The 26029-nt window shown below is 41.5% G+C and overlaps 3 protein-coding genes across 3 annotated transcripts; 2 read left to right on the top strand and 1 right to left on the bottom strand.

Annotated features, from left to right (window-relative positions):
- The first annotated feature begins 70 nt into the window (after positions 1–70).
- On the top strand, positions 71–2012 carry LOC129823656 (ferritin, middle subunit). Its single transcript, XM_055882540.1, has 4 exons — positions 71–384; positions 796–942; positions 1164–1289; positions 1770–2012. The coding sequence occupies exons 1-4, from the start codon at positions 283–285 to the stop codon at positions 1923–1925; spliced, it is 531 nt and encodes a 176-aa protein (XP_055738515.1). The 5' UTR covers positions 71–282; the 3' UTR covers positions 1926–2012.
- A 6141-nt stretch (positions 2013–8153) lies between these two features.
- On the top strand, positions 8154–10022 carry LOC129823639 (ferritin, middle subunit-like). Its single transcript, XM_055882505.1, has 4 exons — positions 8154–8435; positions 8828–8974; positions 9196–9321; positions 9778–10022. The coding sequence occupies exons 1-4, from the start codon at positions 8334–8336 to the stop codon at positions 9931–9933; spliced, it is 531 nt and encodes a 176-aa protein (XP_055738480.1). The 5' UTR covers positions 8154–8333; the 3' UTR covers positions 9934–10022.
- An 8901-nt stretch (positions 10023–18923) lies between these two features.
- Positions 18924–20856, bottom strand: LOC129823631 (ferritin, middle subunit-like). Its single transcript, XM_055882492.1, has 4 exons — positions 20535–20856; positions 19995–20141; positions 19644–19769; positions 18924–19169 (listed from the first exon to the last, which is right to left on the bottom strand). Exons 1-4 carry the CDS (start codon positions 20634–20636, stop codon positions 19014–19016), a joined length of 531 nt encoding a protein of 176 aa, XP_055738467.1. The 5' UTR covers positions 20637–20856; the 3' UTR covers positions 18924–19013.
- Positions 20857–26029: the final 5173 nt, after the last annotated feature.

The raw sequence follows: 26029 nt of genomic DNA, 5'->3' as shown, positions 1-26029 counted from the left end.
AAAGGTGATTGGCTACGCTCTGTGAGGGTGGATTTCATTGACGCGTTCCGTTCGGGAACAATAAATAGAGCGAACAAGGCTCCTTCCAATTCACAAGTCTGGGAAGACGCATGAAGAAGTTTTTGCTTCAACAGTGATTGAACGGAACTCCTCTGCCTTCGTCCCGCAGTATAGAACATTCCGGATTGATAACATAACACTTACTTGAACTATAATACCAAAATAATCTTAGAAACTCTATTTTTGTACCTTTTATTTTGATATAAAAGAAAATCTGTCAAGATGGAGTCTCAGATCCGCCAGAACTATCATCACGATTGCGAAACTGCCATCAACCGGATGATCAACATGGAGATGTTTGCCTCCTACACCTACACTTCAATGGTAATGAGTCTACCAAGATTACCGTTTTGTTGATCTACCTGTTTATTATTATGGCTGGGCCTAAATGCCAGTTTTTTTATTTGATTATTTACCTGACTGCTGTAGTCCTAGACAATTAATAGCCGATAAACTCAACTCCGTTAAGTATACATTTGAATTTTAGTTGGCTTGGCTATTAACAGCCTTCAGGTAGATATAACATTCAAATGAAGTTGGGAATCTATTCTACCTTGGCCATAGCGCGTAACAACTCCTCAACAGGTTAATTGGCATGTTACCAAGTAGACTCCAGAACGGACTGATTCATTTCTTAGTCATCAAGCTTAGTTGCAACAACAAGATCAGAATGCCGAGTCACGTTCAGGATGTTATATTTTTCTTTTAACCACACTGTCTTGTTTATCCACCCAGGCTTTCTATTTCTCCCGTGACGATGTGGCTCTGCCTGGCTTCGCGCATTTCTTCAAGGAGAACAGCGACGAGGAGCGCGAGCACGCCGACAAGCTTCTCTCTTTCCAGAACAAGAGAGGTGGACGCATTTTACTCCAGGACATCAAGGTGAGCCCCTGAGCATCAAACACATTTAGATTGTAGACTGATATAAATGTATTTACTTCTTGGAGGAGAGTGTTTACAGAGTTGATCTAGAGAACCTGGAGTCCTGAACATACCTCTAACCTCTGAATTGAGTGTGAGGGGTGTAACTCTGTTCACTTTATCCTAACTTTAATGTCTGTTAGTAGTCCCTAACACTTCTGTGTTCACTCTGTCCTGTGTAGAAGCCAGATCGTGATGAGTGGGGCAATGGGCTGGAGGCCATGCAGTGTGCTCTGCAGCTGGAGAAGAATGTGAACCAGGCCCTGCTGGACCTGCACAAGATTGCCTCTGACAAGGTTGACCCCCATGTAAGTTATGAGGAACCGCACATCACATGTATGTATCACATAGAAGACAGGTACTGTCTCAGGAGATGATCAGGTTGTAGCTCTGATAACTAATGACACAGGCTTGTGTGACCTGCTTCTTCACACGCACACGATAGTCCAGATGCACACTATACACACAATGCAGCTAATACATAATTTTGCATGAAGGGCGGCAGGTTGCCTAGTGGTTAGAGCGTTGGGCCAGTAACGAAGGTTGCTGGATTGAATCCCCTAGCTGACAAGGTCAAAATATGTTCTGCCACTGAACAAGGCAGTTAACCCACTGTTCCACGTTAGGATGTCATTGTAAATTAGAATTTGTTCTTAACTGACTTTCCTAGTTAAAAAACCTGGAAACACATTAATTGCCCTTATGCCACTACCACCAGGCTCTTGTGTTACTGTATCTACAATAGTCTGTAGTCATTCTCTTGTCTGACCTGTGTTTTCCCTCTTTAGCTGTGTGACTTCCTGGAGACCCATTACCTGAATGAGCAGGTGGAGGCCATTAAGAAGCTGGGAGACCACATCACCAACCTCACCAAGATGGATGCTGTCAAAAACAAGATGGCAGAGTACCTGTTTGACAAGCACACCCTGGGAGGCCAGAGCTAAACCACTTCCATCCCCAGGCTACCGCCTCCAGCCTCAGTCCAGGACTCCTGCCTTCTCTGATAGATCCTACTGGCTTTGCATTTATAGGGGGGGGGGGGAGAGTGTTAAACTGGTGCAGTGCAACACAGCTGTAATATTGAGATGTTTTTGTTGACAACACTACTGTATTTGAGGCAAGGAATGTTGTAAAAGAATAAAAAATATCATTCAAGTTTCTTTTCAAATTGTTGACCTGAGTAATGGATGTTGTATCAGTCTTTTTGTCTTACTGAGCATCGCAATTTCCTAGTGATAAATACTGACGATTGTAGACCTACTAGTGACCTTGGGTCATAACAATAGGGGAGGTTTATAAAGGACATTACCTCTGACCACAGAGCGTGTCCTCTACCGTATCTTGTTCTAGTGCCATGTCAATTAAGGGTCTAACTGTCAACTCGGTCCATAAAAGTAAAATGGGTAACTACAGTTGATATAGACCTTTACTCTGTGCATCACAAGTTTATTAGGCGGCTTAGAGGTCAATCAAAGCCGTTAGTCAGCTGTTATGGCATATTTTTCTAGTGATGGACGTTCGGCTCTTACTGAGAAATTGATCTATAATCATTGTTTATTTCAGTTGGTAATGCCCAACAATTCCCCTACAGTAAACTATGAACGGAATACTAAAATAGTAATGATTCTACAAGCCTCTCGTTCACCATAAGGGGTTCATTGGACCTGTCATATGGTTGCAAAGCTACTGGTAATTTACAGGTAAGCTAAACTTTAATACTTTAACTGACAAATATTCATGTTTTTAATGTGTCCATATAGTAAATGAGTTTCTAGTGGATAGACCATTTGGTTAAAGGGGAAATTGGCCTAATGAGAAATGTAATCAGCAATGTTGCTCTTGCTGCGGGCGATTCCCTGATCCACCTCTACGCAGACGACACCATTCTGTATACTTCTGGCCCTTCCTTGGACACAGTGCTAACTAACCTCCAAACGAGCCTCAATGCCATACAACACTCCTTCCGTGGCCTCCAACGGCTCTTAAACGCTAGTAAAACCAAATGCATGCTTGTCAACCGTTCGCTACCCGCACGACTAGCATCACCACCCTGGACGGTTCCGGCCTAGAATATGTGGACAACTATAAATACCTAGGTGTCTGGCTAGACTAAACTCTCCTTCCAGACTCATATTAAACATCTCCAATCCAAAATCAAATCTAGAATCGGGCTTTCTATTTCGCAACAAAGCCTCCACTCACGCCGCCAAACTTACCCTAGTAAAACTGACTAACTTACCGATCCTCGACTTGGGCGATGTCATCTTCAAAATAGCCTCCAACACTCTACTCAGAAAACTGGATGCAGTCTATCACAGTGCCATCCTTTTTGTTACCAAATCACCTTATAGCACACCACTGCGACCTGTATGCTCTAGTCGGCTGGCCCTCGCTACATATTCGTCGCCAGACCCACTGGCTCCAGGTCATCTATAAGTCTATGCTAGGTAAAGCTCCGCCTTATCTCAGTTCACTGGTCACGATAACAACACCCACCAGTTGCACACGTTCCAGCAGGTATATCTCACTGATCATCCCCAAAGCCAACACCTCATTTGGCCGCCTTCCAGTTCTCTGCTGCCAGTGACTGGAACAAATTGCAAAAATCGCAGAAGTTGGAGACTTTTATTTCCCCTCACCAACTTTAAACAACAACTGAGCAGCTAACCGATCGCTGCAGCTGTACATAGTCCATCTGTATATAGCCCACCCAATCTACCTACCTCATCCCCATACTGTTTTATTTTATTTACTTTTCTGCTCTTTTGCACACCAGTATCTCTACTTACACATCATCTGCTCATTTATCCCTCCAGTGTTAATCTGCTAAATTGTAATTATTCGCTCCTATGGCCTATTTATTGCCTACCTCCTCATGCCTTTTGCACACACTGTAGATAGACTTTCTTTTTTCTACTGTGTCATTGACTTGTTTATTGTGTTATTGGCTTGTTTATTGTTTACTCCATGTGTAACTCTGTGTTGTTGTCTGTGTCACACTGCTTTGCTTTATCTTGGCCAGGTCGCAGTTGCAAATGAGAACTTGTTCTCAACTAGCCTACCTGGTTAAATAAAGATGAAATAAAAAAATGGAAATGGCATTTTCAATAACTATGCAACTCTTTTCTTTTCACAACTGCCACCAACATTCACAACCAAGAAGTATTGACATGGTAAAATAATTGAGTACATTTGTATGGTACTCACTAAGTTGGTTTATATTTAGGGTAAAGTTTCACAGCTTTGTCATTCTATTTGACAATATATTTTACATAAGGCCACACATGCCCAGAGATTTCTGATAATCTGACAACCAAAAAGCCCACTAGATGGCATCTGATTCATTTGCATATTCCATAATTGACCAAAATGTGTATTTGTTATGGATCCCTATTAGCTGCTGTCAAGGCAACAGTTACTCTTCATGGGGTTCGACAGATTAAAGGCAGTTCTATACAATAAAACTAACATGACATTACTAAACAGATTTCACAACACATTAAGGGTTTGCACTCAGGCCACTACTCTACTACCACAAATCTACAACACAAAATCCATGTGTGTGTGTCTATAGTGCATATGTGTCTCTTCACAGTCCCCGCTGTCCCATAAGTTGTATTTTTATCTCTTTTTAAATCTTACCAGTGGCAAGTCATTAGTAAAGATTGAAAAAGTAAGGGGCCTAGACAGCTGCTCTGGGGAATGCCTGACTCTAACGAGATTATGTTGGAGAAGATTTCCATTAAAGAACACCATGTGTGTTCTGTTAGACAGGTAACTCTAGATCCACAATATAGCAGGGGATGTAAAGCCATTAGACGTACGCTTTTTCCAGCAGCAGATTATGATCAATAATGTCAAAAGCTACAGAGAAGTGCTTTATTTATTTGTAATCTTTATTTAACTAGGCAAGTCAGTTAAGAACAAATTCTTAGTTACAATGACGGCCTACCAAAAGACAAAAGGCCTTTCACGACAAGAGAGACAACACAACACTACATAAAGAGAGACCTAAGACAACAACATAGCATGGTAGGCAGTAACAGGATTCCGTTGTAACAGATAGGCCTACATTATTCAGTGTTTATAAATCCTTGGCTGAGTTCCAGTGGAAAGTTTGGGATAGCCAAGTCAGCAATAGCCTATGTTGCTAGCAACAAGATAATGTTTTGAGTTTATGATCTAGCTCACTGGTTCTCAAACCTGGTCCTGGGGACCCAAAGGCGGGGCATTTTTGTTTTTGCCCTATCTCTACACAGCTGATTCAAATGATCAACTCTTCAAAAGGCTTTGATGATTTGAATCAGTTGTGTAGTGCTTGGGAAAAAACTAAAATGTGCACCCCTTTGGGTCCCCAGGACCAGGATTGAGAACCACTGATCTAGCTAATGATTAGCACACTGGGGTAAATGTAGATGGGCAACCCCATACAACCCCATAATACAGGATTTCATGCTTATTGCCAAATAACACACCTGCCTGATAATATGGACCCATATGGTTATTGAGCATTTGTTTTTAGTCATTGCAGCTAAAGATGGCAATACCAGTTATTGAGTGTAAGGGGGAAATTACTTTTTCACACAGGGGAATTAGGTGTTATGTAACTTGGTTAAATAAATAAATCAAATAAGTATAATTTTTTTGTTATTTGTAAACTCATGTTCCCATTATCTAATATTAGGTTTTGGTTGAAGATCTGATAACATTCAGTTATCAACATCAAAAACATCAAAAATATGCAAAAATAGAGAAAATCAGAAAGGGGAAAATACTTTTTTATGGCACTGTACATATACACTGAGTGTATAAAACATCAAGAACAACTTCCTAATATTGAGTTGCAAACTTCCCTTTTTCCCTCAGAACAGCCTCAATTCGTTGGGGCAAGGACTCGATCTACAAACCAAGGGGTTTGGTGGTGATTTTCTAAACTGTTAGTTAGACCAACAGTTTAAAGTAATATTGAAAAATATTGTTACTTGAGTTGTGATTGGGGTATATTGGCCAAATGATCAGGAAAGTTGTTGGTGTATTTTCCCTCCAACATTCATCAGAAACAACCATATTACAGCTATTTGTTTAAAAATGCCTTAGTAAGTTACATAGTATATGTTACTGCTGTTCTCTCCTCCTTCCCTTTTTTTCCTAGTCTTAGAACGTTTTCGCCCACTCATCACTGCTCAAGTCTGTTTCCACAGTCACGAGACCTCGTCTCCTTCCACCATTGTCACGGTGATAGTGGAAAAGAATGGCCTTCAGGCCAAAGATGGTGGGTAAATGAAGGTTGTTCACTCAGGCCATTCACCATTGTCTGCTTAAGGGGGGGGGGGGGGGGGGGGGTCTCCATAGACACCAAAGTGATAGCGGTCTGCTTAGTCCTTGACTTCCATTGAAACAGAACCATTGAGGGAGTGAACATCTTGCTTCCTCTTCCGTCTCTGTTTGGGTCTCCAGAATGCTGAGTCACAATGACAATGCAGAAATACAGCCAGGGCATGGCCTGAGTCAGTACATACTGTAGTAGAACCAACAGGAGGTTATGACAGGAATAAGCAGGTGTGCAAATTTCACTGGGGACAGGGGGACATTCATTTTTGTCCATCCCACCAGTTTTATCATTGGAATGTGATACAAAACGAGGCAACAGTGTGCTTTAGGACCATGCGGAAGCCTCCGAGCGGTCGGGTAGCCTGTTTGTAGTGTTTATTAGACAAAAAATATGTATACACTACCGGTCAAAAGTTTATGAACACCTACTCATTCAAGGGTTTTCTTTAATTTTACTATTTTCTACATTGTAGAATAATAGTGAAGACAAATTGGAGATTTTTGGTTCCAACAGCCGTATCTTTGTGAGTGAACGGAGGATCTCTGCATGTGTATTTCCCACCGTAAAGCATGGAGGAGGAGATGTTATGGTGTGGGGGTGCTGGTAACACTTAACCAGAATGGCTACCACAGCATTATGCAGCGATACACCATCCCATCTGGTTTGGGCTTACTGGGACTATCATTTGTTTTTCAAAAGGACAATGACCCAACACACCTCCAGGCTGTGTAAGGGCTATTTTACCAAGAAGGAGGGTGATGGAGTGCTGCATCAGATGACCTGGCTTCTACAATCCCCCGATCTCAACAAAATTGAGATGGTTTGGAATGAGTCGGTCCGCAGAGTGAAGGAAAAGCAGCCAACAAGTGCTCAGCATATGTGAAAACTCCTTCAAGACTGTTGGAAAAGCATTCCAGGTGAAGCTGGTTGAGAGAATGCCAAGAGTGTGCAAAGCTGTCATCAAGGCAAAGGGTGGCTATTTGAAGAATCTCAAAAATAAAATATATTAGCTAGGTGGCTAAAGTTAGCTAGGCTAGGGGTTAAGAGTTAAGGTTAGGTCTAAGGTTAAGGTCAGGAGTTAGGTTAAAGGGTTACGGTTAGGGGAAGGTTTAGCTAACGTGCTAAGTAGTGGCAAAGTAACTAAAAAGTTGTAAATAGTTGCAAAGTTACTAATTAGCAAAAATGCTAAAGTCGTCTGTGATGAGTTTCAAACAAGCAACCTTTGGAATGCTAGACGGTCGCGTTATATGCTCACCCAAACGTATCCTTTAAAAAGAAATGCCAAGCATGTCATAGACAAGGTACATTTTTTAAAACAGATTAAGATGAAGAGGTCGAGGCGAGAGCATTTACTCCGCCCAAAATCTGTCCGCGTGAGATAAACCCGTTTTTGTGTGGAGGTATATAACAAGAGTGTCAAATTACTTGAGGATTTTGATCGAAGTTTCGTATTGTTTAAGCTTTACAAATGTAGTAATATATGTGGATGCACGTGGCATTCCGGCAACTTTGAGCAAAACAACGTTTAGTTCTGTGTGTTGTTCACACGTGTACCTGCACTTTCATTTGGCTAGAATGGTCCCACCTGATCTTGCCTGTCTTCAGTCGTTGAGCACATGTATTTCCATTGTTAGATTGGTCACTCGGCTCTCTTGTCAATCTAATAAATACTCTTTGCTTTAGGTCATGTGTATGAGGGGATCGTAGTCAAATGATCCGCCTAGTTTCTGTTGTAATTCTAAAGGTGATTGGCTACGCTCTGTGAGGGTGGATTTCACTGACGCGTTCCGTTTGGAACAATAAATAGAGCGAACAAGGCTCCATCCAGTTCACAAGTCTGAGAAGACGCATGAAGAAGTTCTTGCTTCAGCAGTGATTGAACGGAACTCCTCTGCCTTCGTCCCGCATTATAGAACATTCCGGATTGGATAACATAACACTTACTTGAACTGTAATAGCAAAATAGTTTAAGAAACTCTATTTTTGTAACATTCATTTAGATATAAAATAATCTGTCAAGATGGAGTCTCAGATCCGCCAGAACTATCACCACGATTGCGAAACTGCCATCAACCGGATGATCAACTTGGAGATGTTTGCCTCCTACACCTACACGTCAATGGTAACGAGTCTACCAAGATTACCGTTTTGTGTATCTACCCGTGTATTGTAATGCCTGGGCTTATATGGCTTTTTTCACATGACTTTTCTGTAGGCTTAGAAAATGAATAGGCAAGGATCTCAACTCCGTGAAGTACATATTTGAGTTTTACTTGGCTAGGCTAATTAGAGCCTCCAGGTAGATATAGTATTCAAATGAAGCCGGGAATCTATCCTAATTTGGCCAGAGCGAGTAAGAACTCCTTGACAGATTCATTATCAGGTGACCAAGTAGACTACGGACTAGGACGAGACTGATTCATGCTTTTGTCATCAAGTTTAGTTGCCACAACAGAATGCATGTTTGGCATGTTTTTTTTCTCTCTAACTACACTGTCTTGTTTATCCACCCAGGCTTTCTATTTCTCCCGTGACGATGTGGCTCTGTCTGGCTTCGCGCATTTCTTCAAGGAGAACAGCGACGAGGAGCGCGAGCACGCCGACAAGCTACTCTCTTTCCAGAACAAGAGAGGTGGACACATTTTACTCCAGGACATCAAGGTGAGCCCCTGACCAGCGAAAACCCCATTTAGATTGTAGACTGATAGAAATGTATTTACTTCATGGAGGAGTGTCTACCGAGTTAAGTGAAGAACCTGGAGTAGTCCTGAACATACTGCCTCTTACCACTCAACTGAGTGTGAGGGGTCTGTTCACTTTATCCTAACCGTAACATCTACTAGTAGTCCTTAACACTTCTGTGTTCACTCTGTCCTGTGTAGAAGCCAGAACGTGATGAGTGGGGCAATGGGCTGGAGGCCATGCAGTGTGCTCTGCAGCTGGAGAAGAATGTGAACCAGGCCCTGCTGGACTTGCACAAGATTGCCTCTGACAAAGTTGACCCCCATGTAAGTTGAGGAACTGCACATCACATAGAAGACAGGTACTGTCTCAGGAGATGATCAGGTTGTAGCTCTGATAACTAATGACACAGGTTTGTGTGACCTGCTGCCTCACACGCACACAATAGTCCACAGATGCACACTAAACAGACAATGCAGCTAATGCATAAGTTTGCATAAAGGGCGGCAGGTTGCCTAGTGGTCAGAGCGTTGGGCTAGTAACAAAGGTTGCTGGATTGAATCCCTTAGCTGACAAGGTAAAAATAGGTTATGCCCCTGAACAAGGCAGTTAACCCACTGTTCCATGTCTTTGTAAATAATACTTTTTATTAACCGACTTTCCTAGTTACTAAAGCTGTGAACACATTATCTGCACTTATGCTGTTACATTAACACAAGAGCATGGTGGTATCTATAATAGTCTAGTCATTCTCTTGTCTGACCTGTGTTTTCCCTCTTTAGCTGTGTGACTTCCTGGAGACCCATTACCTGAACGAGCAGGTGGAGGCCATTAAGAAGCTGGGAGACCACATCACCAACCTCACCAAGATGGATGCTGTCAAAAACAAGATGGCAGAGTACCTGTTTGACAAGCACACCCTGGGAGGCCAGAGCTAAACCACTTCCATCCCCAGGCTACGGCCTCCAGCCTCAGTCCAGGACTCCTGGCTTTTCTGATAGATTCTACTGGCTTTGTATTTATAGGGAGGGGAGTGTTAAACTGGTGCAGTGCAACAAAGCTGTAACATTGGTGTTTTTGTTGACAACACTACTGTATTTTGGAGGCAAGGCATCATGTAAAACAATAAAAAATATCACAAGTTTTTATTTTTTAATTGTTGTATTTGTCTATTCATGTTCTTTGCGCCGTCTTACTGAGTATCTTTGTTTCCTGGCGGTAAATACTGACAATTGTTGACTTACCAGTGACTGAGGGTCCTAACAATAGGAGAGGTTTATAAAGGACATTACCTCTGACCACAGAGTGTGTCCTCTCCTGTATGTTGTTATAGTGCCATGTCAACTTGGTCCATAGGAGTAAAATGGGTAACTACAGTTGATGTAGACCTTTACTCTGCATCACAAGTTTATTAGGCGGCCTAGAGGTCAATCAAAGCCGTTAGCCAGTTTTTATGGCACATTTATCTAGTGATGGAATTTTGGCTCTAACTGAGAAATTCATCTTTAATCATTTTGTTTATTTCAGTTTAATGCCCAATAATTCCCCTTAAGCAAACTGAACTGCATACTAAAATAGTAATGATTCTACAAGCCTCTCGTTCACCATGAGGGGCTTATTGGAGCTGTCATATGGTTGCAAAGCTACTGGTAACTTACTGAAATAACTGAACTTTCATTTTGGTAATTAAGTCAAGCTAAACTTATACTTTAACTGAAGAAAACAAAATGACGTTAATGTTCATCTTCTAAATAAGTTTCTAGTGGATAAACCATTTGGTTAAAGGGGAAAATGGCCTAATGAGAACTGTCTAATCAGCAATGGCATTGTCAATAACTGCAACTATTCTCTTTTCACAACTGCCACCAACATTTACAACCAAGAAGTATTGACATGGTAAATTGAGTACAGTTGTATGGTATTCACTAACTTGGTTTGAATTCAGGGTAAAGTTTCACAGCTTTGTCATTCTATTTGACAATATATTTTACATAAGGCCACAGAGGGCCAGAGATGTTTAATCTGATGTACCCAAAAAGGCCACTAGATGGCATCTGATTAAATTGCATAGTCCATAATTTTCCAACATTTGTATTTGTAATGGATCCCAATTAGCTGCTGTCAAGGCAGCAGTTACTCTTCATGGGGTCTGACAAATTAAAGGCAGTTCTATACAATAAAACTAACATGACATTACTAAACAGATTTCACAACACATTAAGGGTTTGCACTCAGGCCACTACTCTACTACCACATATCTACAACACAAAATCCATGTGTGTGTGTCTATAGTGCATATGTTCTCTTCACAGTCCCCGCTGTCCCATAAGTTTTATTTTTTATCTGTAAATCTTATTTTACTGCTTGCATGAGTTACTTGATGTGGAATAGTTACCATGTAATTGCTCTCTGTAGTACTGTGTAGAGACCTGGTGGCATGTCTTGTGGGGTATGCACTGGTATCTGAGTTGCGTGCTAGTAGTTTAAACTGACAGCTCGGTGCATTCAACATGTCAATACTTCTCACAAATACAAGTAGTGATGAAGTCAATCTCTAGTCTGAGCCATGAGAGATTGACGTTCATAATATTAATGTTAGCTCTCTGTTTACATTTAAGGGTGAGCTGTGCTGCCCAGTTCTGGGCCAATTGTAATTTTCCTAAGTCATTTTTTGTTATATCTGACCACATGACTGGACAGTAGTCCAGGTGCGACAAAACAAGGGCCTGTAGAACCTACCTTGTTGATAGCGTTGTTACGAAGGCAGAGCAGTGCTTTATTATGGACAGACCTATCCCAATCTTAGCTACTGTTGTATCAATATGTTTTGAGCATGACAGAAGTTTAGTCTCAACTTGTACATTTCCACATTATCCATTACAAGATGTTGTTGAGGTTGAGGGTTTAGTGTTTTAATTTTATGTCCCAAATACAATTCCTTTCGTTTTTGAAAATCATGTATTTAGAACTAACTTATTTCTTGCCACCCATTCTGAAACTGACTGCGGCTCTTAAGTGTTGCAGTGATTTCACCTGCTGTGGTAGCTGATGTGTATAGTGTTGAGTCATCAGCATACATAGACACACAGACTTCACTCAGCACCTGTGGCAAGTCATTAGTTAGATTGAAAAAGTAAGGGGCCTAGACAGCTGCTCTGGGGAATGCCTGACTCAAACGAGATTATGTTGGAGAAGATTCCATTAAAGAACACCCTGTGTGTTCTGTTAGACAGGTAACTCTAGATCCACAATTTAGCCTAGGACGTAAAGCCATAACACTTACGCTTTTTCCAGCAGCGGATTATGATCAATAATGTCAAAAGCTGCAGAGAAGTGCTTTATTTATTTTTAACCTTTATTTAACTAGGCTAGTCAGTTAAGAACAAATTCTTAGTTACAGTGACAGCCTACCAAAATGCAAAAGGCCATTCACGACAAGAGAGACCTAAGACAACAACATAGCATGGTAGGCAGTAAAATGAGTCCGTTGTAACAGATAGGCTTACATTATTCAGTGTTTATACATCCTTGGCTGAGTACCAGTGGAAAGTTTGGGACAGTCAAGTCAGCAATAGCCTATGTTGCTAGCAACAAGATAATGTTTTGAGTTTATGATCTAGCTCACTGGTTCTCAAACCTGGTCCTGGGGACCCAAAGAGGTGCACAGTTTTGTTTTTGCCCTATCTCTACACAGCTGATTCAAATGATCAACTCATCAAAAGGCTTTGATGATTTGAATCAGCTGTGTAGTGCTTGGGAAAAAACTAAAATGTGCACCCCTTTGGGTCCCCAGGACCAGGATTGAGAACCAGTGATCTAGCTAATGATTAGCACACTGGGGTAAATGTAGATGGGCAACCCCATACAACCCCATAATACAGGATATCATGCTTATTGCTAAATAACACACCTTCCTGATAATATGGACCCATATGGTTATTGAGCATTTGTTTTTAGTCATTGCAGCTAAAGGTGGCAATACCAGTTATTGAGTGTAAGGGGGAAATTACTTTTTCACACAGGGGAATTAGGTGTTGCATAACTTGGTTAATTAAATAGATAAAATAAGTATAATTTTTTTTGTTATTTGTAAACCTATGTTCCCTTTATCTAATATTAGGTTTGGTTGAAGATCTGATAACCAGTATCCCTTCTTTCTTTTCTCTCCAAAACTCTTGAACGTGCCGTCCTTGGCCAGCTCTCCTGCTATCTCTCTCAGAATGACCTTCTTGATCCAAATCAGTCAGGTTTCAAGACTAGTCACTCAACTGAGACTGCTCTTCTCTGTATCACGGAGGCGCTCCGCACTGCTAAAGCTAACTCTCTCTCCTCTGCTCTCATCCTTCTAGACCTATCGGCTGCCTTCGATACTGTGAACCATCAGATCCTCCTCTCCACCCTCTCCGAGTTGGGCATCTCCGGCGCGGCCCACGCTTGGATTGCGTCCTACCTGACAGGTCGCTCCTACCAGGTGGCGTGGCGAGAATCTGTCTCCTCACCACGCGCTCTCACCACTGGTGTCCCCCAGGGCTCTGTTCTAGGCCCTCTCCTATTCTCGCTATACACCAAGTCACTTGGCTCTGTCATAACCTCACATGGTCTCTCCTATCATTGCTATGCAGACGACACACAATTAATCTTCTCCTTTCCCCCTTCTGATGACCAGGTGGCGAATCGCATCTCTGCATGTCTGGCAGACATATCAGTGTGGATGACGGATCACCACCTCAAGCTGAACCTCGGCAAGACGGAGCTGCTCTTCCTCCCGGGGAAGGACTGTCCGTTCCATGATCTCGCCATCACGGTTGACAACTCCATTGTGTCCTCCTCCCAGAGCGCTAAGAACCTTGGCGTGATCCTGGACAACACCCTGTCGTTCTCCACCAACATCAAGGCGGTGGCCCGTTCCTGTAGGTTCATGCTCTACAACATCCGCAGAGTACGACCCTGCCTCACACAGGAAGCGGCGCAGGTCCTAATCCAGGCACTTGTCATCTCCCGTCTGGATTACTGCAACTCGCTGTTGGCTGGGCTCCCTGCCTGTGCCATTAAACCCCTACAACTCATCCAGAACGCCGCAGCCCGGCTGGTGTTCAACCTTCCCAAGTTCTCTCACGTCACCCCGCTCCTCCGCTCTCTCCACTGGCTTCCAGTTGAAGCTCGCATCCGCTACAAGACCATGGTGCTTGCCTACGGAGCTGTGAGGGGAACGGCACCTCAGTACCTTCAGGCTCTGATCAGGCCCTACACCCAAACAAGGGCACTGCGTTCATCCACCTCTGGCCTGCTCACCTCCCTACCACTGAGGAAGTACAGTTCCCGCTCAGCCCAGTCAAAACTGTTCGCTGCTCTGGCACCCCAATGGTGGAACAAACTCCCTCACGATGCCAGGACAGCGGAGTCAATCACCACCTTCCGGAGACACCTGAAACCCCACCTCTTCAAGGAATACCTAGGATAAAGCAATCCTTCTGCCCCCCCCCCCCCCCCCCCCCCCCCCCTTAAAAGATCTAGATGCACTATTGTAAAGTGGCTGTTCCACTGGATGTCATAAGGTGAATGCACCAATTTGTAAGTCGCTCTGGATAAGAGCGTCTGCTAAATGACTTAAATGTAAATGTAAAATGTAAATGATAACAAAAATAGAGAAAACCAGAAAGGGGGAAATACTTTTTTATGGCACTGTATATATACACTGAGTGTATAGAACATTAAGAACAACTTCCTAATATTGAATTGGAAACACACCTTTTTCCCTCAGAACAGCCTCAATTCGTTGGGGCAAGGACTCGATCTAAAGGGTGTCGAAAGCGTTCTACAGGGATGTTGGCCCATGTTGACTCCAATGCTTCCCACAGCATTGTCCCTATGTGAGGTGGATCATTCTTGATACACACGGGAAACTACTGAGTGTGAAAAACCAAGGGGTTTGGTGATGATTTTCTAAACTGTTAGTTAGACCAACAGTTTAAAGTAATATTGAAAAATATTGTTATTTGAATTGTGATTGGGGTATATTGTCCAAATTATCAGGAAAGTTGTTGGTGTATTTTCCCTCCAACGTTCATCAGAAACAACCATATTACAGCTATTTGTTTAAAAATGCCTTAGTAAGTTACATAGTATATGTTACTGCTGTTCTCTCCTTCTTCCCTTTTTTTCCCTAAACTCAGCATGTTTTCGCCCACTCACCACCGCGCAAGTCTGTTTCCACAGTCATTAGACCCAGTCTCCTTCCACCATTGTCACGAGGATAGTGGGAAAGAATGGCCTTCAGGCCAAAGATGGTGGATAAATGAAGGTAGTTAATTTAGGCATTTACCACTGTCTGCTTAAGGGGGGCGGGGGGGGGGGGTGCTCTCCATAGACACCAATGCGATAGCTGTCGGCTTAGTCCTTGACTTCCATTGAAACAGAGCCATTGCGGAAGTGGAACATCTCGCTTCCTCTTCCGTCTCTGCCTGAGACTCCCGAATGCTGAGTCACAATAACAAGGCAGAAATACAGCCAGGGCAGAGCCTGAGTCATTCCATACTGTATTAGAACCAACAGGAGGTTATGACAGGAGAAGGAGTGGGAAGGAGGGAGAGAAATAGGAATAGATGGGAAAGGGGAAAGATTACAGACTAAAAACGCTGTGTTCCCCTTCAGAACTTCAAACGAAAGAGTTCTGTAACGGTTAATCATTTACAGTGTTACTATCACTTCTGTTTATAACTTTAACTTGAGAACATTCTTAGTTTTTACGATAAAATTGTAATGCTAAGAGATGGATAAAAATGTACAGGGTGGGTACCTGGAGGAAAATGGGGGAGGGTCATGCCTTTTCAATTTCAGTCAAGGGGAGCGATTAGTATTTTCAAAATCTAGTCCAAGGGAGGGTCATGTAGTTTGTAATTGAAGAAATTTCAGTATTTCTCAATGTTTTAGAATTCGTTGCTTATTAGGCTATATATCGATGCCTGATTCCACCCGACTCTCTGCTGGAAATGCAATATGAAGTGTGCCTATAGGCTATATAGCGTGGTCTCAATCAATTGATTCATAGCCTATAGGCTACGAAGTGCATGCTCAGAGAAGCACAGAGCAAAGTTATATTTCTAAGATAGCTGCTGGGATTGCGTAAATCAAACTAGACTGCATTACACACTGCAATGGATATTCCAACCCTGAGTCCTGCTCTGCCCTTGCTGATCAAAAACGTTTTTTTTTGTGCGGGCTAAACAACGTTGTGCTGTGTAGGCCTACAGTGGCAGTTCAGGAGGAGAGTCAAATAGTTCCTCCGAAAATTATTATTGATCAGGCCTAGTCCAAAAAATGAAATATCTTGCACGTGGACTAGCCTATAGCCTATGTTCTGTTCAGTTTGAGAAGGAGAGCGTGAAGATGAAGATCGGAGGTCATCTTTGATAGCTTGCTACTACTATAATTGATTTGAAGAAAATAAATATGTTTCTTGCCCATGATGTATTTATGCAAGTTGATGGAGATCAGTTGATGGAAATCAGTGGAGGCTGGGGGGAGCAGCTTCCCCATCCATGTAATGTTATTCAATGTGATCTAAAAGTCCAAACTGATCATAAATCGGCACTCTTACTCTGAGAGGCTTGATGCATACTGCCCCAGAAGACCTAAGTAGTGTTCGAATACCCATACTAACATGCTGTATACTACAGAACACACAGGGTGTTCTTTAATGGAATCTTCTCCAACATAATCTCGTTAGAGTCAGGCATTCCCCAGAGCAGCTGTCTAGGCCCCTTACTTTTTCAATTTAGCTAATGACTTGGCACAGGTGCTGAGTGAAGTCTGTGTGTCTATGTATGCTGATGACTCACCACTATACACATCAGCTACCACAGCAGGTGAAATCACTGCAACACTTAAGAGCCGCAGTCAGTTTCAGAATGGGTGGCAAGAAATAAGTTAGTTCTAAATACATGAATTTCAAAAACGAAAGGAATTGTATTTGGGACATAAAATTAAAACCCTAAACCTCAACCTCAACAACATCTTGTAATGGATAATGTGGAAATGTAACAAGTTGAGACTAAACTTCTGTCATGGTCAAAACATATTGATACAACAGTAGCTAAGATTGGGATAGGTCTGTCCATAATAAAGCACTGCTCTGCCTTCGTAACAACGCTATCACTAAGGTAGGTTCTACAGGCCTTTCTTTTGTTGCACCTGGACTACTGTCCAGTCATGTGGTCAGATGCAACAAAAAAGGACGTAGGAAAATTACAATTGGCCCAGAACTGGGCAGCACGACTCACCCATAAATGTACAGAGAGCTAACATTAACATTATGAACGTCAATCTCTCATGGCCCAGAGTAGAGATTGACTTCATCACTACTTGTATTTGTGAGAAGTATTGACATGTTGAATACATCGAGCTGTCAGTTTAAACTACTAGCACGCAACTCAGACACCAGTGCATACCCCACAAGACATGCCACCAGGTCTCTTCACAGTCCCCACATCCAGTACAGACTATGAGAGGTGCACAGTACTACATAGAGCCATGACATGGCTACTATTCCACATCAAGTAACTCATGCAAGCAGGGAAATAAGATTTAAAAAGAGATGAAAATACAATTTATGGGACAGCGGGGACTGTGAAGAGACACATATTCACTATAGACACACACACATGGATTTTGTGTTGTAGATATGTGGTAGTAGAGTAGTGGCCTGAGTGCAAAACATTGTGTTTCGAAACCTGTTTAGTAATGTTAGTTTTATTGTATAGAACTGCCTTTAATTTGTCGAACCCCATGAAGAGTAACTGCTGCCTTGACAGCAGCTAATAGGGATCCATAACAAATACAAATGTTGGTCAATTAAGGAATATGCAAATGAATCAGATGCCATCTAGTGGGCTTTTATTTTCAGATTATCAGAAATCTCTGGGCCTGTGTGGCCTTATGTAAAATATATTGTCAAATAGAATGACAAAGCTGTGTAACTTTAACCAAAATATAAATGTTAGTTAGTACATACAAATGTACTCAGACATTTTACCATGTCAATACTTCTTGGTTGTAAATGTTGGTGGCAGTTGTGAAAAGAAAATAGTTGCATAGTTATTGAAAATGCTATTGCTGATTAGTTCTCATTAGGCCATTTTCCCCTTTAACCACATGGTTTATCCACTAGAAACTCATTTACTATATTAAAAACATCAATATTTGTCAAGTTTTAAAGTTAAGCTTCCCTGTTAATTACCAAAATGAAAGTGTTCAGCAATTTCAGTAAATTACCAGTAGCTTTGCAACCATATGACAGCTCCAATAAGACCCTTATGGTGAACGAGAGGCTTGTATGATCATTACTATTTTAGTATTCCGTTCATCGTTTGCTGTAGGGGAACTATTGGGCATTAAACAAAATTATTAGAGTAAATTCTCAGTAAGAGCCGAACTTCCATCACTAGAGAATTGCGCCATAACAGCTGGCTAACGGCTTTGATTGACCTCTAGGCCGTCTAATAAACTTGATGCAGAGTAAAGGTCTACGTCAACTGTAGTAACCCATTTTACTTCTATGGACCTAGAGTTGAGTTGGGCACTTAATTGACATGGCACTATAACAAGATACGGTAGAGGACACGCTCTGTGGTCAGAGGTAATGTCCTTTATAAACCTCATGTTAAACGTTACCCTATTGTTATGACCCTCAGTCACTAGTAGGTCTACAACTGTCAGTGATCAGCACTGGGTATTGAGATGCTCAGTAGGACAGAGCAAAAAACCAATCAACTGATACAACATCCATTACTACAGGTCAACAATTAGAAAAGATACTTTAATGATATTTCTTATACTTTTACAACATGCCTTGCCTCAAATACAGTAGTGTTGTCAACATAAACACCTCAATTATACAGCTGTGTTGCACTGCACCAGTTTAACACTCCCCTCCATATAAATGCACAGCCAGTAGGATCCATCAGAGAACGCAGGAGTCCTGGACTGAGGCTGGATGCCGTAGCCTGGGGATGGAAGTGGTTTAGCTCTGGCCTCCCAGGGTGTGCTTGTCAAACAGGTACTCTGCCATCTTGTTGTTGACAGCATCCATCTTGGTGAGGTTGGTGATGTAGTCTCCCAGCTTCTTAATGGCCTCCACCTGCTCGTTCAGGTAATGAGTCTCCAGGAAGTCACACAGCTAAAGAAGGAAAACACAGGTCAGACAAGAGAATGACTAGACTATTGTAGATACAGTAACACAAGAGCCTGGTGGTAATGGCATAAGTGCAGATAATGTGTTTCCAGCTTTTCTTTAACAAGGCAAGTCAATTAGGATGTCATTTAAATAAGAATGTTAACGTGGAACAGTGGGTTAACTGCCTTGTTTAGGGGCAGAACATATTTTTACCTGGTCAGCTAGGGGATTCAATCCAGCAACCTTTGTTACTGGCCCAACGCTTTAACCACTAGGCAACCTGCCGCCCTTTATGCAAACGTATGCATTAGCTGCATTGTGTGTATAGTGTGCATCTGGACTATTGTGTGCGTGTGAAGCAGCAGGTCACACAATCCTTTGTCATTAGTCAGATCTACAACAACCTGGTCAGCTCCTGAGACAGTATCTGTCTTCTATGTGATACATACATGTGATGTGCAGTTCCTCATAACTTACATGGGGGTCAACCTTGCCAGAGGCAATCTTGTGCAGGTCCAGCAGGGCCTGGTTCACATTCTTCTCCAGCTGCATAGCACACTGCATGGCCTCCAGCCCATTGCCCCACTCATCACGATCTGGCTTCTACACAGGACAGAGTGAACACAGAAGTGTTAGGGACTACTAGCAGACATTAAGGTTAGGATAAAGTGAACAGAGTTACACCCCACACTCAGTTCAGTGGTTAGAGACAGTATGTTCAAGACCACTCCAGGTTCTCTAGATAAACTCTGTAGACACTCTCCTCCATGAAGTAAAGACATTTCTATCAGTCTACAATCTAAATGTGTTTGATGCTCAGGGGCTCACCTTGATGTCCTGGAGTAAAATGCGTCCACCTCTCTTGTTCTGGAAAGAGAGTAGCTTGTCGGCGTGCTCGCGCTCCTCCTCGCTGTTCTCCTTGAAGAAATGCGCGAAGCCAGACAGAGCCACATCGTCACGGGAGAAATAGAAAGCCTGGGTGGATAAACAAGACAGTGTGGTTAGAGAGAAAAAGACATGCCAGACATGACAGCATTATGTTCTTGTGGCAACTAAACTAGATGACAAAGGCATGAATCAGTATAGTCTAGTCCGTAGTCTACTTGGTAACCTGACAATTAAACTCTCAATGAGTCTTTATGCGCTCTGTCCAAGGTAGGATAGATTTCCGGCTTCATTTGGATGCTATATCTCCCTGAAAACTCTTATTAGCCTAAACAAGTCAAACTAAAATATGTACTTCACGGAGTTGAATTCATTGGCTATTAATTGTCTAGGACTACAGAAAAGTCAGGTGAAAAGTGGCATTTAAGCTCAAGCAAAATAACAGGTAGATCAACAAAACGGTCATCATAGTAGACTCCTTACCATTGACGTGTAGGTGTAGGAGGCAAACATCTCCATGTTGATCATCCGGTTGATTGCAGCTTCACAATCGTTGTGATAGTTCTGGCGGATCTGAGACTCCATTTTGGCAGATTTTCTTTTATATCAAAATGAACGGTACAAAAATAGAGTTTCTAAGACTATTTTGGTATTATAGTTAAAGTGTTATGTTACCAATCCGGAATGTTCTATAATGCGGGACGAAGGCAGAGGAGTTCCGTTCAATCACTGTTGACGCAAGAACTTCTTCATGCGTCTTCTCAGACTTGTGAACTGGAAGGAGCCTTGATCGCTCTATTTATTGTTCCCGAACCGAACGCGTCAGTGAAATCCACCCTTATAGAGCGTAGCCAATCACCTTTAGAATTTCAACAGGAACTAGGCGGATCAGTTGATGACGATCCCACTCCTCAGGAGTGAATGTAACATTGTGTGTTCTCATGAATTCTTGATAATCATATAGTTGGCCATCATTATTCAATAATTGTTTAATCCAAATAATGTTGTTGTCAAACCAGTCTTGGAAAAGTAAAGACTTGTTTTTGTGTTTTATGTCTTTATTTTTCCAGATTGTATACTTATGTTCTTATGTCAGAAGATGTTGGAGTGAGTTAGAAGATTTTATCTTAAAATAAACGACTATTAATGTTACTCTGAGAGACTATGAGATTACGTTTTATTTTGATCCAAATTATATGGACCCTGATTTAACTTTCATTGTTCTTTTGTTTATCTTTCATGGAAGATTCTTTATGCATAAAATGAAGTGGGCAGAGAACAAAGCCTTCTTCACATTATTTAAGATAGAATTTAAATATTATTTTGAAAAGATCAGTAAATTTAAAAACAAAGAAGCAATATGCACCATAGAGAGACTCATATCTCCCTCACTAACTTTAATCATCAGCTGTCAGAGCAGGTCACAGGTCATTGCACCTGTACATAGCCCATTTGTAAGTAGCCCATCCAACTACCTCATCCCCATATTGTTACTTATTTTTTTGCTCCTTTGCACCCCAGTATCTCTACTTGCACATTCATCTTCTGCAAATCTATTACTCCAGTGTTTAATTGCTAAATTGTAATCACTTCGCCACTACGGCCAATGTATTTCCCTACCTCCCTAATCATACCTCATTTGCACACACGATGTATAGATTTTTTTCTATTGTGTTATTGACTGTATGTTTGTTTATTCCATGTGTAACTCTGTGTTATTGTTTGTGTTGCACTGTTTTGCTTTATCTTGACTAGGTCGCAGTTGTAAATGAGAACTTGTTCTCAACTGGCCTACCTGGTTAAATAAAGGTGAAGTAAAAACATTAAATATAAAGTGTTTAACAAATTGAAAAGGAATCTTGATATGTAATACTCCTCCCTGTCTGTTAGGTTTATCTACTCGTCTTTGTATATTTTTTTGTATTGTTGTGTTCATAATAATAAATAAATATATATAAATAATAAAAAAATGACGATCCCACTCATACACATGATTTGAAGCAAAGATTATTTATTATATTGACAAGAGAGCCGAGTGACCACAATGGAAATACATGTCCTCAGTGATTGAAGACAGGAACAGATGGGGACCATTCTAGCCAATGAGAGGGCAGGTACGTGTGTGAACAACATGCACAACTAAACGTTGTTTTTCTCAAAGTTGCCGAAATGCCACGTGCATCCACATATATCAGTACATTTGTAAAAGCTTAAACATTACGAAACTTCTATTCAATCAAAATCCACAAGTAATTAGAAAATAAAACTGGCTTATCTCACACGGACAGATTTTGGGCGAAGTAAAAGCTCTCGCCTTGACTTATTCATCTCGGTCTGTTCTTATTTATTTTTTTACTTTGTTTGTTACAAAGTAACATTTTATTGGTAACACCTAAAGCAGTAGTATCAGGCAAAATGCCACAGTGCAGGTCTAACTACAGCGGTTATTGTTGAAAAATGTGTGTGTGTTATATCCTTAGAAGAAAATAAGAATAATTGGAATATTCATTCTAATATTAGGCTAATTGAGAAATAATCTATGTCTACATTTGATTTAAGATATAAAAGGAAATTAACTTTGAGACGCAGTTCTGTAAACTTCTGTTTCATTCTCCAAGAGCACATGTTTCAATAGCACATGTAGCTTAATTATTTACCTTTTCCAGAATGCAGTCAAAAGAAAAACTGTAGGGCTATCACACTTTTTCATATAAACTCAATGTTCAATATGAGGTATGGGAATACAGTAGTGGACAGAGAAAGAAAGGCTGGCTTTTGTAGAAATGGTGTTTGATGATACACCTTTCGGTTTCAAGTGACATATTGTAGTTGACAAACAGTATATCAAAGTTGATTACATTAGCCTAGAAATAACTACACAAAATCAGTAGCTACATACATCTGGGCGAAGTAAAAATTTATGAAAGGACAATCTGACAACGCTCTGAATTTACGAACGTCCAGAGCGTACTCTGGCACTCCAGATTAACAAGCTAGCAAGAGGTTGCATATCAACAGCATAAGCTTCTGGAAGACAGGCGATGCGCTAGTAAACTAAAATTATACTGTTCTTTTACAGTAAACTAAAATGTAACCTTTGTTTAAGTAGGCAAGTCAGTTAATAACATTTTTTTTTTTTAATTGACAGCCTATTCCAGATTACGCTAGGCCCAATCACAGCCAGGTGTGATACATGCTGGATTTGAACCAGGTAGTATAGTGACGCCGCTTGAGATGCAGTGCCTTAGACCACTGCGCCACTCGGGAGCACTATGAACTAATAGTATATGTTATGCAGTATGTACTCATTAAGTATGTAGTATATAGTATGTTAGTATGGGTATTCGAACACAGTTTAGGTCTTTTGGGGCAGTATGCATCAAGCCTCTCAGAGTAAGAGTGACGATTTAGGATCAGTTTTGCCTTTTAGATCACATTGAATAACATTACATTTACGGGGAAGCTCCTCCCCCCAGCCTTCACTGATTTATACAGCCCCTGGTCTTTCCTGGCCAAGTATGTAAGGTAGTGCCTCTACTCCAATTGTTTGAGAACAGGACCCCCTTTTTCCTAAAGTGTAATCCAAAACAGACTATCTATCAGTTTGTCATAGCTACTATCTAGGTTCATTGTTTGTTGAGAAATTATGAAGCTGCTTCAAATGGGGGTAAGGGTCTTCAACATAGATAATCCTTGAAGTATGTGCCCTAATCTCTGTTACTTTGATCAACTCTTCTAGGCTGAACCTCCCTTCATAGCGTAATGTTTTCATTATGAGTGCAAACAAAGTTTTGGAGACAATGAGTGGAAGCCTCTTCAGACTGTTGGAAGTGACAGTAGACTTATGCTTAAACCGGTGCTACAAAAAGGGCTGTGACATACTTGGCATTCCTTTTTTTTTGCGAAAAGGGACATCACTTTTTGACTAAATGATGTGTCGTGCTTAAAGGATAAGTGTGGGTGAGCATATAAGGCGAACGTCTAGCATCCCAATGGTTGCTTGTAACTCATCACAGGCAACTTTAGCTTTTTTTTTCTAATTATCAACTTCGCAATGATTTACACATTTTTATCTACTTTGAAACTACATAGCATGTTAGCTAACCCTTCCCCTAACCCTAACCGTAACCTTTTAACCTAACTCCTAACCTTAACCTTAGACCTAACCTTAACCCTTAACCCCTAGCCTAGCTAACTTTAGCCACCTAGGTAATGATAGCACCTAGCCACCGAGCTAATGTTAGCCACAACAAATTGGAATTCATAATATATCATATGTTTAGCAATTCGTAACATATTGTACGAATTACAATTCGTAAAATATAATATGAAATGGATGATGGACATGCACAAATTAATACATACAATACAAAACATATCATACTAATTGGAGTATCTCAAATTTACTTTTACTATGTTACGTCTACCCCTGAGTCCAGGTTGTTCTAAGTGACCTTATTTTAGCAGAAGGGAAAACATAGAATTACAATTGAAATTGACAAAGAATTGTCTTAATTTTTTAATGCAAATCTCTTCTGTAATGTTCAACCCCGAGAACCTGTGTTAAGTTGTAAAAGTCATGAACTGGTCCATCATGTGACCAGCCGCACAAAGTTATAAACAGTAAGTAATACTGTAAATGGTTAACTATTACATAACTCTTTCTATTGAAGTTCTGAAGGGTGACACAGTGTTTTTAGTCTGACATATATATTTATATTTTGGGGGGTTTGAATAAACACTGCCAACAGCCTTCCCGACTGCTCGGAGGCATCCGCATGGTCCTAAAGCACACAATTGCCTCGTTTTGTATCACATTCCAATGATAAAACTGGGGGGGGGGGACAAAAATGCATGTCCCCCTGTCCCCAGGGAAATTTGCACCCCTGCTTATTCCTGTCATAACCTCCTGTTGGTTCTACTACAGTATGTACTGACTCAGGCTCTGCCCTGGCTGTGTTTCTGCCTTGTCATTGTGACTCGGCATTCTGAAGTCTCAAGCAGAGACGGAAGAGGAAGCGAGACAGCCCACTCCTTCACCCCCCCCCACAATGGAAGTCAATTAACTAAGCAGACCACTATCACATTGTTGTCTGCTTAAGGAGCCACCTCCTTAAGCAGATAGTGGTAAACGGACTGAGTGAACTATCTTAATTTATCCACCATCTTTGGTCTCAATGTAGTTCTGTTCTGTTATCACAGTGCCAGTGGTGGAAGGAGGTGCAGTTTTGTGACTGCAGAAACAAACATGAGGGGTGATGAATGGGCGAAGACCGGCTGATACCAGATTTGAAGAAAAGGAAAAACGAAGAGGGATAGAACAGCAGGAACATATACTATACTATGTAACTTACATATACTGTGTAACTTACTGAGACATTTTTAAACAAATAGCTGTGAATGGTTGTTTCTGGTGGCTGTGCTTTGGCAAAGTGGGTGGGGTTATATCCTTCCTGTTTGGCCCTGTCCCGGGGTATCATCGGATGGGGCCACAGTGTCTCCTGACCCCTCCTGTCTCAGCCTCCAGTATTTATGCTGCAGTAGTTTGTGTCGGGGGGCTAGGGCCAGTTGGTTATATCTGGAGTACTTCTCCTGTCTTATCCAGTGTCCTGTGTGAATTTAAGTATGCTCTCTCTAATTCTCTCCTTCTCTCTTTCTTTCTCTCTCTCGGAGGAACTGAGCCCTAGGACCATACGTCAGGACTACCGGGCATGATGACTCCTTGCTGTCCCCAGTCCACCTGGCCTTGCTGCTGTCCCAGTTTCAACTGTTCTGCCTGCGGTTATGGAACCCCTACCTGTCCCAGACCTGCTGTTTTCAACTCTTAATTATCGGCTATGAAAAGCCAACTGACATTTATTCCTGATTACTATTTGACCATGCTTGTCATTTATGAACATTTTGAACATCTTGGCCATGTTCTGTTATAATCTCCACCCGGCACAGCCAGAAGCGGACTGGCCACCCCTTATAGCCGG

Source organism: Salvelinus fontinalis, chromosome 2, assembly GCF_029448725.1.
Source record: "Salvelinus fontinalis isolate EN_2023a chromosome 2, ASM2944872v1, whole genome shotgun sequence".
Taxonomy (NCBI): domain Eukaryota; kingdom Metazoa; phylum Chordata; class Actinopteri; order Salmoniformes; family Salmonidae; genus Salvelinus; species Salvelinus fontinalis.
Note: the sequence above shows the minus strand (reverse complement) of the source record. Positions and strands in the feature narration are given on the sequence as shown.